Source organism: Serinus canaria, chromosome 2, assembly GCF_022539315.1.
Source record: "Serinus canaria isolate serCan28SL12 chromosome 2, serCan2020, whole genome shotgun sequence".
NCBI classification, from domain to species: Eukaryota; Metazoa; Chordata; class Aves; order Passeriformes; family Fringillidae; genus Serinus; species Serinus canaria.
The window spans coordinates 146930410-146945370 of NC_066315.1; the positions used below are offsets into that span (position 1 = coordinate 146930410).

The 14961-nt window shown below is 43.5% G+C and overlaps 1 protein-coding gene across 5 annotated transcripts in view; it reads right to left on the bottom strand.

Annotated features, from left to right (window-relative positions):
* Positions 1 to 449: 449 nt before the first annotated feature.
* The window catches only part of TRAPPC9 (trafficking protein particle complex subunit 9), a 450102-nt gene continuing 435590 nt past the window's right edge, over positions 450 to 14961 (bottom strand). For all 5 annotated transcript variants that reach the window (XM_050970901.1, XM_050970902.1, XM_018914195.3 and 2 more), the window contains 2 exons: positions 10627 to 10850; positions 450 to 3555 (listed from right to left, as the gene is read on the bottom strand). In XM_050970901.1, coding sequence (XP_050826858.1) covers positions 3376 to 3555; positions 10627 to 10850 — 404 coding nt within the window. In that variant the 3' untranslated portion in view covers positions 450 to 3375. The remainder of the gene's footprint in view (positions 3556 to 10626; positions 10851 to 14961) is intronic.

Sequence of the window (14961 nt, forward strand, 5' to 3'; positions counted from 1 at the left end):
CCCAGGACCATCCCCAAGAGTCCCACCCTGTGCCTGAGAGCACTGTCCAAACACTTCTTGAGCTCTGTCAGGCTCTGGGCTGTGACCCCTTCCCTGGGGAGCCTGTTCCAGCACCCAATCACCCTCTGGGTGAAGAACCTTTTCCTAATATCCAACCTATACCTCCCTGGACACAACTTCTGGCCATTTGTTGCCTTTCATGTGAATGCCTCTCCCTCTCCTCAGCTGACAGTGAATAGGCACTGACACAGGAGCCACTCTACAGAGCAGACAGGGTTCACCACCTCTGAGTTCATCTAGGAAGAGAAAGTCTGAGTGAAGCTGAATTTTCAGTTCTAGGGTCCAACACATTCTTTCAGAGACACAACACAGAATCAAGAGATACACATTATTATCAGCAAAAACACCCAACACAACCAAGAGCTACAGACCAAAGAGACTGGCAGAGGTGTAAATAACAAGCCACAAGCATTTATTCAGTTAAAGTTACATAACTTATGCTTCTCCAGTGAATTCATATATGAGATCAACATCTGCTCTCAGCAATGGCCATTTAAATTAGGAATAATTTATTGCAACCACTGGTTCGTATCAGATTTACAATGAACAGTTCAGCTCATCATGTTCAAAATAATTGCCAGGTGTTTCACAGAAAGAAAAAGAAGTTTTCAGCACCAAGAAAGGAAAGCAAATAAGAAAAGTATCATCCTCCTTTCAAGCAGTACAAGGACCAATCATGTTAGCAACCCCAGGGATTTTAAGCACCTTTCCCTCAACCTCTCCCCAAATTACACTAACACTTAAATATCGTCATTCTGGACAAGTTAAAAATGACCCCCAGAAGGAAAAACTTCTTGTGTTTCATTTCTTTCACCAAGACAAGTAGAAGTCTGAGAAAATTGGGGAAGATATCATAAATGCCAAAAGCAACTAAGTGTCCAAGTTGACAAGGGACAGAGTAGTCTGCTATATAATGACCAGATAGACCTTTAAGGGTCAGCTCACACATAAGAACTTATATTTATGTGCTCATATGGCAGATTTATAATGGCATATTGGATACCTAGAAAATATACAGCCAGCTTTTGCTATAACAAAACCTGTTCCCATTCCAACAGCTTCAGTGGGCTGTAGATCAGGATCCTTTATAAGTAAAAGGCACAGGAATGTTGCATCCCAGGACAGGCTCCACAGAACAAGACCCTCCCTTCTCAGAGAAAGATGTTGAAAAATAATTAGAGAACAGTCCCTTAGCTGGATAAATTGGAGCATCCTGGCTACAACAGCATCTACCTTACCATATTTTTATTTCAGTGTGGTCCTTACAAAGCCTTAGCTGTATTCCTAGAATCTGCAAATTATCTTCTGGGAACACTGAATAAAACCCAATTTGGATTTTACTGCAACAGTGTTGTGCAACATAGTCCAGACACCCATGTCAAAACCAAGCTTTTAGAGAAGATGTACTGGTTCAGTTCCTGCTCTCCTTGGATCTTATTGTCCTGTGCGTTGCCTATCCTGTGACAGAGGATTCAGCCTCATGGCACAGTCTGGTCAGCCCAGCTCCACCAACAGAGGAAAGCAGGCCCAACTTTGCTGTTGGACCCTCTTTCCAGGGGTGTCTCAGGCCCAGAGCCAGTCTAAGGAACAGTTTTGTTACTGGACCTCACTGGCACCTCACAGAGCAGGGAATCATTGCAAATAAATCCTCAGCAGGGCTCAGATTTTCATCAGATCAGGACTGAAAACTTCCACCTTCAAGGCTGAGTCCAGAGCCACAGCTGAAGCACAAACATTGATAACACTGCCACAACACGGGTTTTTAGAGATAATACCCTGCATACTCTGGAAATGCAGCTGCCATTCCACAGCCACAGTTCCCTCAGGTTGGGAATATATTTAGGATGAACAGTCACTGGCAAACATGCAATGAATAGGGTTTGGAGCACTATGGGAAACACCAATCACATCTAAAAGTACCCCTGGGCATGGTGCAGAGAGCCAGAGCTGAGCAGGAAGGGTCAGGCCAGGCATTCAGGGGTGCCCATGTTTGCATGAATTCTAGAGAAACACAGGATCTGCAAAGAGGTTGTGCATGTAGATTTAAACCATGTAGAGCTAGCTGGAGTGTCCCTGCCACATCTTGGTGTATCCACCCCCAAAGCATACTACCACCAAATTTAACTGTGCATTTAAGAAAAGACTGAGATAGTTTTTAAACATATGGTCCACGAAATAATGTATTAATCATACAGCTAAAACATCTCCCTGCTTTACATGGGGTAAAAACATGTCTAACTATACAAAAACATTATTCTGGAAAAATAGGCTAAATTATCAGTACATTCAACAACTACTCTCACACTCAGGAATTCCATGGCCTTAACTGCCTAATAATTAAACTTAAAAAAACCCCAAACTTTAGCAAAAAAACACTCAAAAAAAAAAAAAAAAGAAAAATCCAGACACATTTAAAATCAGTATATTAGTATGAAAAATCTGGTGAGAAGAGTTTGCAAAAGCTCATGAAAAGTTATAATAATGATCATGTGATTAATTCTGGTGGATCTTTAAGAGTCTGCAAATGTTCCAAGTGACTGTGACTGTGTAGAAGAGAACTGTGAAAGCCTAAATTCACAGCTAAGCCTTAGGCAGCCCAAAAGTTGGCTTATTTATTCTCTCAAGGACAAAATTCTTTTGCTCTTCCTCACCCTCTCTCCTTTCTAGTTCATAGATCTGCCAAACTAAAGGCAGTGACTTTACCAGGAGCAAGTGGCACTGGGCTCAGGGGAGGGAGAGAATAACTGGAGGCTATTCTTACTTCCAGCAGCACACTGAAAAGCACCACTACTGCTATTTGCAACCAAAGACACCAAATTCTCAGCAAACAAATAAACAAGAGCAAGCCAGTGAACAAATCTAACAGAGATCTATATCCCAAGGGAATATGCCATGGGTCCAGCATAAACCAGGAGGAATTTCATACAGATACACAAATCTCACTGAAAAAATGATCAAACAGGATTATTCAAACAGGATTTAAGACCTTCAAACACATTGCAAAATTCAGCCCTCAAGACTTTCAAACCACTGATATCAATAGAGCATATTGAAGTATAATGCAAATAGTTTCAAAGGCTTTCTGAAAACAGAGGAAACCTTCAGCACTGTTATAATCTCTCTCTCTCTCTCTATCTCCCTCTGAAATTAGCTAAAGCAGCTGTCCAAATGACTGTCAGCCAATTCAGAAAGGGTTCAGCTGTTCCTCCAAAGTAGAGGCTGTGTCCTGGGGTTGGACAGAAACAAGCTGGGGTCAAGCAGAGGATGTGCCAAGCCTTGCTGTGTGCTGTGGGTGATCAAGCAGCACCAGTGCATTCACAGCTTAGCTGGGGCCTCGGGCTCTGTGGCACGGATGTGGACACTGGGAAGGCAGAGCCAGGACAGAGGCAGCTCCCTGCTGCTGTTGTCTTCATGGAATTTGATATTCAGGTAGAAATCGCCCGTGTAGAGGAAGAGAAGTGCTCCAAAGTACACAGAGTCTTTGGTTGGCTTTACCTGGCAAGGAGAATACAAAAATCAGTACAAATAAACCATCAACAAAGCAAATTAATTGCAGTTTGCAATTCATTAGCTCCTTCAAAGGGTCTCAGAGTACTCCAGATTCACATCTGAATAATGCTTTCATACAAAAAGGTAAACGTCTCGTCCCCATCCTAGTAAAAATGTTACTTTAAAAATTTTATCCTGTTATTCACTCATGCAGTAAATCTGTGCCACAGCTCAAAACAGAATATGAACATTTAGGAGTAACTGATTCCAAAACAGAATTTGTTTAAACTAGAGATCACCCTAAATCTCTCCTTAGACTGTATTTACCAACATTTCTATTAAAGTTCTAAATCACATCTCTGAATTAATGTTAAATACATGGTTTAAACACCATTTAACAGCTTAGCAATAAGTAAATTCATTCTCCCTTACTGAGACACAATCTAACTGCAAATTCTAATCAGGAACTTAGATGACTATCATTGAAATAATGAAGTTTAGAAAGAAACTTCCCAAAAACAGTAGCCATCCTGATTTACTTGTCCAAATTAAATATACATAGTTCACACTGTTTTTACATTTATGTATCTTCCTTCATCACAAATCCATCTACAATCTGTATCTTCACAACAAATAATATATCTCAGTCCATCATTTCAGCAAGACACTTCAGTAATTTCTAACTTTAACACTCCCACCACTGTTCAGCATGTGATAATGTTTGAATTAGTATCTGCTTCCACAAGATGTTAAATCCAGTTTCAGGATGCCTAGAACTGAGTTACAGCAAATGCAAAACACCAAATCAACACAGAGCCATTCCACTGGACAGAATTTTTCCAAAAATTGTGAAAAGGCAGCTTCATCCCAGCAGAAGAGTCCCAATAAAGGCTGAGGCCCTGAGACGGGAGATCAGGGCTGTTCCCACTACGAAAAATTTCATTACATGGAAAACTGGGCCATGAACAATGGGTGTGAACTGGGGAAATGCTCATGGACACCCTTTGCTGAAGGACAACTTGCCACTGCTTGGGAAGACCAGAACAGGGATGAGGGGAAGGTCATGGTGGGGAAGAGGGGGAAGGCAAATGATCAACAGAAGATTTCAGGGGTGCAGGAAACTCAAGAATATTCCAGAGAGCTAAAAACTTCCAGCCACCACCTTCCACGAGGCAGATTCTCTGTAGCTTCCAGAAGTGAAGGGAATGAGCTGTTTGCATTTTCACCCATTCTAGCTTTTCTTTTGGACTTTCACTGCTGGGTTCTTTAGCCAGGAGACGTCATCCTGCATAGTCCCCTGGGCTATCAGTCTGCTTTGTTGCACCTCCCTAAACTGGAAGAAGTCCAGAGAGGGGCCACAAAGTTGCTGAAGGTACTGGAGCAGCCTTTCTATGAAGACAGTCTGAGAAAGCTGGGGTTGTTCAGCCTGGAGAAGAGAAGGTTGAGTGGAGGCCTCACAGCACCTTCCACTATTTGAAGGAGTTAGAGAGAAGCTGGAAAAGGCTCTCCATCAGGATCTGTAGTGGTAGGACAAAGAGTAAGGGGATCAAATTTAAAGAGGGGAAATTTAGGATGTATATGGAGAAAAGTCTCACCCACTGTGAGGGTGGTGAGGCCCTGGCACAGGCTGCCCAGGGAATCTCTGGATGCCCCATCCCTGGAAGTGTTCAAGGCCAGGCTGGGTGGGACTTGGAGCAACCTGGGATAGGGGAAGGTGTCCCTGCTGGAATGAGAGGAGCTTTAAGTTCCCTTCCAACCCAAACCATTCTGTGCTTCTATGACTCTAAATTGCAGCTCCTGCACAAGGGGCTCTCTGTTCACATCCTCAGAGCTGGAGAGCCCAGGCTCCCTTTGGTTTTGGTGCTGAGCACTTCTGCTGACCTACAGCAAACTTGTACCAGCATCGTGTCATCCATGTGAGGGATCAGAGCAGCCACAGCTGTTCTCCTGACCCTGTCCTTGGCATCTCCCCTCCTGGCTGGGTACAAGTTCCTGCCCTCTGGCACTGCATCTGGACATGCAGAACAACATCCAAACATGTCCCCTCTTGCTCCCCTGCCCTTCTCCCAGGGCTGCCTGCCTGATTTCGGCCTCGCTGGAGCTGATGTGGACTTTCCTCCAGAGGAGGGCAGAGGCAGGACTAATGCCAGCAGTGGGTGCAGGCAAGCAGCAAACAAAGCCTCCTCAGCACCCTGATCTGCTCCAAGCTCCTGGTCCATTTCTCCTGGTTTGGCTGCACCATGAAGGAAGGAATGTGTGTGACAGCACAGCTCAGAGCCCTTGGCAGGCAGGATGGTGCTCCAGGCTCACCAGCATCAACACCAGACATCACAGTCATGGCTTGGGCTCTACCCACGCCTGCTGTGCCACCACCACCGTATCAACACTTGTGGTTTGGAGAAGAAACAGGGAAGCAAAATGAGCTTGAAACCTTCGCCTTGCTCAAGTGCAGGTGGCTCTGCTGAAGCTACAAGATGTTTCCTTCAAAACAGGAACCAACTTTGAAATGTAAGGCTGAGTCTCCAGTGGGGCTGCCAACAAAGATTCCCAAATGATCAGAAATCCAGCTGCAGCAGTCAGGTCAGTAGAGGGTCACATCCAGCCCAGCTGCTACACCAGGCACAGGACTAATTTTGAGGCTGAACTTACATTTAGGAGTCCAGGGTACCCAAGCTCCTGCTACAAAAGGAGGACACCCAGTCAATGAGACAGTGGAGCAGACACAGAATGGTCTCCCCAGGCAGCCTGCAGAGCCAGAACAGAGTTGCCTAAACACAGGTAACGGGGTGGGCTAAGGCACTGAGGCACCTGCACCGGAGTGGGAAGATGCCCAGGATGTCTTATAGGAGTTCTGGCAGCATCTGGTGGTTTGGATACCCACAGCCCCTGTATGATGGCAAACATCTACTTTTAGGCAAATGGGTCTCAGCCCTGTGTTAATGAGCCAGGTCCTACTTGCTGCAGACCACACCTCCATGGCCTCATGGGGGCTTAGTGGGCCAGCACCCCTGGTACCCCCTCCTCATCCAGGTGTCTCAGCCTGGAACTGAACCCACCCAAATGTTTGGCAAGTGGATGTCCACATCTAAACCAGCTGTTCAACACAAGGATTCACCTGATCAAACACAGAACGAGGCAAAATGTTCCCTAAACTGCCTAAGTCTGAGGACTTGCTCAGCCACTCAAAATGGCCTGTTCAGGTGGTCACCTCCATGGCTGGCAGGACACAGCACCCCACAGCCTGCAGTGCCTGACCCAGACCAAATTCATGTTGTCCTCCAGCCCAGCAGCACACAGCTCTGGTGGTGCCACAGCCCAGATCTGTGCCTGTGTGTGTCTGTTGAATCTTTCATCAGGATGCTGACATTCCTGAGCCGGGGCAGAGTTAAAACAGGTTTTATTAAAATTCCATCATTCATGAAAACAAAGATGAGCAGCTTGTACCTCAGAAATTAATGATTGAAAATCAAGGGAAAAAAGTCCACATTGCTCCTTTGTTCCACCAAGACAGAAGAAAAATTAAGTTTCTAGCTGCATCCTAATCCTTCCCTGATTTAGGCTACCATGTGGGACTGTGATTGCTTAGAACTAATTACTACTTATTTATACTGCTGTAGTACTTAGGGAGCTCAGTTGGAGATTAGGGCTGGTGCCAGCTACTGCTCGCTGCCCCAAAGAGTTTACAGTGTGAATAAAACAGTGCCAAGAAAAATAATTTGTTCCAGATGGGCCACAGAGGACCTGCCAGAAGTGAGCAAATGTTCACCATGGCTTCTGAGCTGATTCAAAATGACCATCTTCTAATGAATTTCTCCTCATCTCCCACTATCAATCGCTTGAGCTTGGGTGTGATAACACACAGAGGAAAAAATCCTGCTTGAAGATAAGTGATGGCACAAGCAGGGACAAGAAGAGAGGATGAGTTGCTGGGAGTTACAGGATTCTCCACAGAAAGCAACATTTTTGGTTTTAATTTGACAAAAAAGCAACTCTCTCTGATCAACTAATTATTCAACAAAAAACCAGAGGTAAGAACTAAGAAAATTCAATAATAGGGCAAAAGAAAAACTTTATGTTGTGAAGCAGCATTAAAAAATTAAAAAATCCACTGTATTTTAATGGAGAAGTTCCACCATGTTAGCTCATGTTTCAAAATCACCCACTGAATAAAAAATGTTAAATATTTAAGTCATAATGGAGAAAGTCACTTTTTCTGTCAAATACAGAGAAAAGTAAGGTTAGCCAAATTAGAAGTTGTGCTTAAAAATGCAGACTTTACTTAATTTAAAATGCATGGAAATAACTCAATATCCTTCAAAAATTTTCCAGAAAAGACTTTGCTTTTTGAAGTATCATATCCAGCAGAGACTTTGTGACACAAACTCAGGCTGCTGCATTGAACTGAGGTAAAAGCACAAAGAGGTGAATAAGCATCACTACATTACTTCCAAGATAAATCTTCTAACTTGGACTTCAAGCCACAAGAAAGGGAAATACAAAATTGTGTGACTTTTACCCTTTCAACAATTTATATTCACACTGCAAAGCAGCACGTGCATCCTGAAAATTCTCATATATGTCCCCTGTCTTCCAGGTAGCAGAAGAAACTGCTTTGAGACTTTTTAATCTGGAATCAAAAATAACAGTGAATTTTTGAGCATGAGAGTTAACATTTAGGAAGGCAGAGGGATCTCTTGGAGGGTTTTTTGTACCAATAATGAAGTTTCTGCACGACAACAGAGTGACTTTTTAGGATGTGAGGAGTATCTGCCCTTGCTGCAATACCTGATGCTCCCACTCCTCCTTGACCACGCACCAGTGATACACCAAACCAGATTTGATTCTCCATCCTCCCTCCCACCCAGCTCAGCCCTGCAATAAATCATGTCAGCATCCCTGTGCCAGTGTCAGTGTGAAGTCAGCCCAATTAACTTAAACTGCTGACCAATGTGGTTTTTGTTAAACTGGACAACTTTGCACAAAAACAAGTTCTCTCAGTGTCTGTGCTGATGGGCCTGCACGGGGAGAGGGGAGCATCTTTCACAAGCAGCTGGGAAAGGGCAGCACCTCAAGCTACTTCCACTAAACAAGAAAAATACTCAAGTGCCCAGGACCTCAGGTTAAAAAAACGATGGGGACATTTTTAACAGCTTCCATACAGCAGCACTGAGTTGAAAACCAGCAGGAAATCTGGTCCAGTATCTCAACTTTTGTTTATAAAAATAAAAAACTCTGTTTGTCTTTCATCCCACACAGCCATGAGCTTCTTTGGTTTTCTAACCAGTGCCTGTCTGACTTTTGGCCAAACTCAGAGCATAAGCACAATTCTGAGCATGGTGGTTCTTCCCCAAAACATCAAATGCACAAACCAGGGCTTCCCCTCATCCCCCCCAAACAGGTGGAACTTTCTGAATCTATTTTCTAGTCCTAAATTAGTTATTATGAGGGAAAAAAGGGCCTCTGGCAGACATAAAGGATTTTCTTCCACAATCAGGCCTCTACACCCCAAAGAAGGTGACCAAGCACTTTCCCTAGGAGCCTGTGTGGTGTCAACACCACACACAGTGAAATGTAACCCTTCTTGTCCAAGAGTCGACTTTTTGCTCATTTCACCTTTTTGTATGGAAAGGAGGGCGAGCAGCAGAAAACAATTCTATTTTTAACTTCTTGGGGATTGTGTTTACAGGAGAAATGTCAAACTCCTGAGCAATGGGGCAAAGGCAGGGACCGTAACTATGAGAAGGCTGCCTGGGCAGGCACCAGAGATGTGACCTCCTGACTTTTTGCCCCGTAGGAGACTCAGTCAGAAGGTAAGAATACATCACACTGACATCTCCCTTTTCCCTCATTAGCCTGCAGGGTCAGGCCCTTTGGCAGCTGGGCATCCAAACACCAGCACTCTGATTAAAAACTCCACATTGTCAGAACCAGAGTCAAAGAAAGCCATCCCTGGATGATTTCTGTTGGCATATTTAAATTATTCAGCTACAAGAACACAGTGAGCCCCCATTAAAAATCGAGCTGATGGTACATTTCATGCTCATTAGCTTTTAGAAATATTTTCTTCTGTGATGCGTAATTGAAAAATATGCATGGTGACTATCTCTGTGATTAACCTTTCATTTCTTTCTAACTAAAGTTCACTTATACATTTAATTTTGACAGGTACATTTTATTACCAATCTGAAGAGCTGACCTAAACAAAGATCCTAAGCACAATTCCAAACACTCACCCCATTCTTCATGTTTATTTCATGAGTTACCAGAAATGCTGCTCATTCCACTCTGCAGCATTGCCTGTGAATTTTCATTCCAGGTATTTTTTTGTTGTATTTTTGGGAGGGAAGGATGTGAGAGTGAGTAGTGTTATCTGTATTTTCAGTGTCTTGCCTTAGAAGCAAAAAGCTCCTAGACTTGAATTTAGTTCTAGAGAAATTGAGAGAAAAATCATAATCTCAATTGTTTTAAAAAGGGGCTCTTTTTTTTTTTGCCTCATTTTATGCATTTTCTTATGGTTTTATAACAGTATGCTAAGCACCCAGGAAATGAACCAGCTCATCAGATTGGCCATTAATGCTTAGCATTTTCTTTTTGCAGTCTGTTGTGTTTCCTCAGGACCTGACTAAAACTGATTTGCTGAGTTCCTTGGCTCAGCCTGGGGAATATTTCTTATGGACTGAAAAAAGAAAAAAAAAGTTATTTAAAATCTATTACTGCAGGCTGTGCTGGGAGACTCAAGGGACTGGCAATATGGTATTGAACATTCAATCTAGGGTTACCCAGTCACATTGGAGGTGAAGCAGTGGTTATAATGGTATCCCATTATCAGCCAGATCTGGAGTGACCAGAAATTGCTGCCTCTGATAATTTACTAGTGGTTTACATGGTAGGAAATTGCAGTATTAAACTATTTCTGAGAGACTATTCCAGATGAATGCAGGAGCACTGTCAGCAATAGCTACCATAATCATGGGGCTTTCCAAAAATTAATCTGCTTTCAAATGCACAATAGAGTAATGGAGCCCCTTTCAAATGCACATTATTCAAAATGCTGATACTTGTGACCAAAGAACTCACGGTGTCGATGTGGAAGGTGTTGGAGCCCACGAAGGTGATGGCATCCTGCAGCTCGTAGTTATGCACCCCATTCTGGTAATCCTGGTAGGGCATCATGGTCAGAGCAAAGGGCCCCACGCTGTGCTTGCTCCAGTTGGTCAACTTCACCTGCAAGGGGACAGGGTCCCCCACCTGGCAGGTCACCACGACGTCGCAGTCACAGATCTTGCCATCAACCAGGATGTCTGCAAACCAAGGAAACAAATCCTCGTTAGGCTGGACACCTGCTTCAGAAACAGCATTAGCCTTGACAGGAGGTTCAACAAGAAACAAGGAACCTCAATGAAACCAGGAGTGTGGGACAGTTAATTCTGTGAGAGAAAACTCAGCGCTCTGCTGTTGTGCAGGGCACCTGCTGGAGAAAAGCCAGCTCATGAGGGCCTGATATCTGTCCTCAGCCATTGAAAGAACTATGAAAAAACCACAATTATGATATATACACAAGCACCAGAAGATATTTTTTAACATCCTCCCTCGAAGGCCAAAGCCACAGACCATTGCTCATGGTTCTGCAAATCAACAGCACGAGGTGAAGGGAAATACAAACAGGAACCATCAATACAAACAACAGCTAGAGAGATCCAGGGCTGGAGGCTCATGTTCATGTGTTACAGCCAGAATAAATCCTTCTGTGTGGAGGTGAGCTTTTTGGAGCAGGACAGACATTGGCAGAATTTGCAATGTAATACATAAATTAAAATACTGATTATAAGGGAAAGAGGGATTTTAAAATTATACTGGAGTACTACAAGCTTGTTCACTCTTTGCACTTTAAATCACTCTGGGATTTCTATTTTTAATTTTCTACTTTTCTTTCCCTTACTGGGACAGCAGAAAATATAAAGCCTCTAAATTGGTTACTGCTGGGACAATGACAGCCAGAGTAATGTGTCCATTAACCTTGCCCATTTGCTTATACAGAACCAAAATGTTTCATTACCAACACACTATGAAATTGCCAGTCCAATTCCCTGCTCTGAAAGGGTTCCCAGTTGTGCAGTATTACTGTATTTTTCAGATGAGGGTTATCTCCAATGCACTATTAATACAGGAACATTTCTATTTCACTATGGGTTCATGTTCAGAGATAAGAGAAAGCCCTGGGCACATGTAAGAAAGCATCCTTTGTGTGAATACCTATCCCCACAATCTCATATGCCCATGAGGCATTTCCATCACTCCTGCTCCTCCTTGGATGCTTGCCTTTTGACATACATCATATTATTCCTCTGCATTGGATTTACATTAGTAATATCCCCTCTACAAGGAAAGACACTATTTTTATGCTTCAGGAGTTTTCACAGAAAAAAAAAAATACAACAAAGGGATTTTTTTAACTTAGTTTTGTTTTGTTGCCTTGGACAAAAAGTGCAAAATGATGCATGTTCTTGTGATGCCCTTTAGCCTGGCAAACTGAACAAGCCTCAACACAGCCACTGGATAAAAAACAAACTAAAGTTATTGCCAGAGAAGAAAAAAGTTCAGAAAGGAATATTTATTCCAGAGGTCAGGCCAGGAAAGCTGAGGCACCCAGATGAACACCTCTCCTCGACCAAAGCTGCCCAAATCCAGCAGTATCAGATTTAAGAGGTTTGGCAAAAAGAGCACCAAAAAACCAAAAAACTGGAGTGCTGTGTCCAATTCTGGCTCCTCATTACAAGAGTGACAGAGACACACTGGAGAGACTCCAGTGCAGGGTCATGAGGAGGATTAAGGGACTGGAGCATCCCTCCCATGAGGACAGGATGTGAGCCCTGGCACTGCTCAGGCTGGGGAAGACTCCAGGGGAGCTCAGCACCGTAGATGAACACCTGGAGGGAGGGTGCAAAGAGGACAGAGCCAGGCTCTTTGGCTCAGTGCTGCCCAGTGGCAGGTCCATGTGCACACACTAAAACACAGGAGCTTCCCTCTGACCATCAGGAAACAATTTCTTTCCTGTGAAGGTGGCCCAGCACTGGCACAGGCTGCCCTGGGAGGTTGTGGAGTCTCCATCCCTGGAGATACTCAAAGCCATCTGCACGTGTTCCATGGCAAGTGGCTTCAGGTGGCCCTGCTTGAACAGGGACAGGACCACAGTGATTTCCAGAGCTCCCTGCCCATCTCTGTGATTCTCTGAAAGGAAGTGATAATCACCACTGCATTCTAGGGAAGGGCTGGAAAACCTTTATGGCATTGGATTTCTCCTGCAGCAGCACACTCTAATGCCATGGCTGTCCTGCCCAACATGATCAATCTCTTCTTGCAGTATTGCCCTAAGATCATGGAGGTGAAGCAGTGGTTATAATGGTATCCCATTATCAGGGATTAACTCACTTGGGTTTCCCAAAACACAAAGAATGTGTGTCTGTGGATAATCTTGATGTTTCCCTGTCTCCTAGCACAGAGCTGAAGTCCAGTTGCTTCCTTCAAAACCAGCACATTTATATCAATTCTTTACTTTTATCAGTTCATGTTTCCAAGCTTCTCCCTGCCAGGTGACTCCTTTCATTAACTAAAAAAAACCCAAAACAACCCACTTGTTTTCTGTTTCCTCCACCCAGTGGGTTTTACTGCTGTACAAAGGGTTAGATCCCCAGAGCAGCAGAAACCTTTGGAAATACTCCCTAAGCTTAGTGGATGAATCCATATTTTCAAGCTGCTCATCAACTGCCTTTTAGCTTCAATGGTCTGCTGCAAGAATTGTAAATGAACCCTTTGCCCTCTGTCTCTACCTTTGTATCTAATAATAGCTCAGAGCATTTCTTTCTAATATCTTCATGAGAAAATAGAAAATCCAAACAAAAGGGAAGCATTTAAGTCTGGTTCAACCAGATTAATTTTTTCTTTCTCATTCCTAAAAAAAAATAAAATAAAAAAATTCAATTCTTTTCGATTGATTTAAAAGTGTGTGTGTGCACACTGTGTGTTTGTGTACATATTGAGAGATAATTTCCTTCCTTCCCAGAACACACTCCCCTCCTGCAGTACCAGAGCCAAGGATCTCAATGAGATGTCAGATGAGAGAGCACACATGGCTGGCGTTGAAAATACTATGGAAAGGAGTGTTTAAAAACAGCCCCCTTTCATCAGGGAGAACAGCTTGGTTTGACAGGCAGCTTTACTCCCTTCCTGACACAGAAAACATCTCATGGACCATACGGATTTGCTTTAATATTTTCATCCATGAGCAGAGGAGAAGCCATGTGCACAGGGTCCCGTTTCTGCAGATTCAGCTCCCTCACACAGATGGCATATAAAAGCTGAGACTGCTCACACCACTGCTGTGAGAGTGAATCATTACTGGCTTCAGAGTGCAGGAGCTCTGAATCAGAAGATGCAGTCACTAGCACAGAAATCAGTCGTGGCTGTATCTCCATCCTACTAAGACTCAGAAACGAGAGAAACAGCACTTGAGAAAATTGGAAGGACCAAGTTTAATTCCAACTGCATATAAAAATTGCATTTTAAAAGTGGCAGCATAAAATCTGGATGACAGAAGGGGGGCGGGGGGGGAAGCATAAAGACCTAGCAATCTCCCAAACTCCTTTAATTAAAAGTTAAATCATTTTTGAAGTAATGCAATAAACCAAGAGAAGGCTGTCCTCCCCACCCCTCTTCCTGTTCATTTACCTACAATGCCCAGTTGTGTTGGCATCCTTGGGTGCCAAAATTACCCTGCAAGGCCTGACAGCCATGAGCAAAAGACAGGCATTGTCTGTGCCACACATTAATGAACAGGCACAGGGCCATTCTCTTTTCCCTCCAGCATTTCCCCAAGTGATTATTGTATCCAGGGAGAAGATGTTATCCAACACATTTTGGAAGGTGGAGGATGAGGCTGCTACAGCCACTGAGAAGGGTGATTGGAAAGCCTTGCTTTTTCATGGACAGCCTCTGCCAAGCCTTTTAGGATCTCCATGAATTAATCTTTAAGATGGAAAAACTGCTTCATGGCCCAGCTGATGGGTGATGCTTATTGCCACCACAGGAAGTCTGTGAGAGACCATTATGTAAAAATAATACATCAGTATTCTTATAATGTCTTTCTTTCAGGACCTTAGAACTCTCAAGAAAAGGGAATGAATGTTACTATCAGGAAGACAGTGACTATTCCACAAGGAAAACTTCCTTTACCATCACCTGCCAGGTGCAGTTCTCTCTACATCACCCAAAGGAGCTGCTTGGAACTGAACACCAAACATTAATAACACTTTGTGTTATTTACTCTGCTCATATCAACTCACAGTAAGTTGTTCTTGCCACTTTGTCAAGTTCCCATGCAAGAACTCATTGGTCCCCCTGTATATCAAGAGTCCT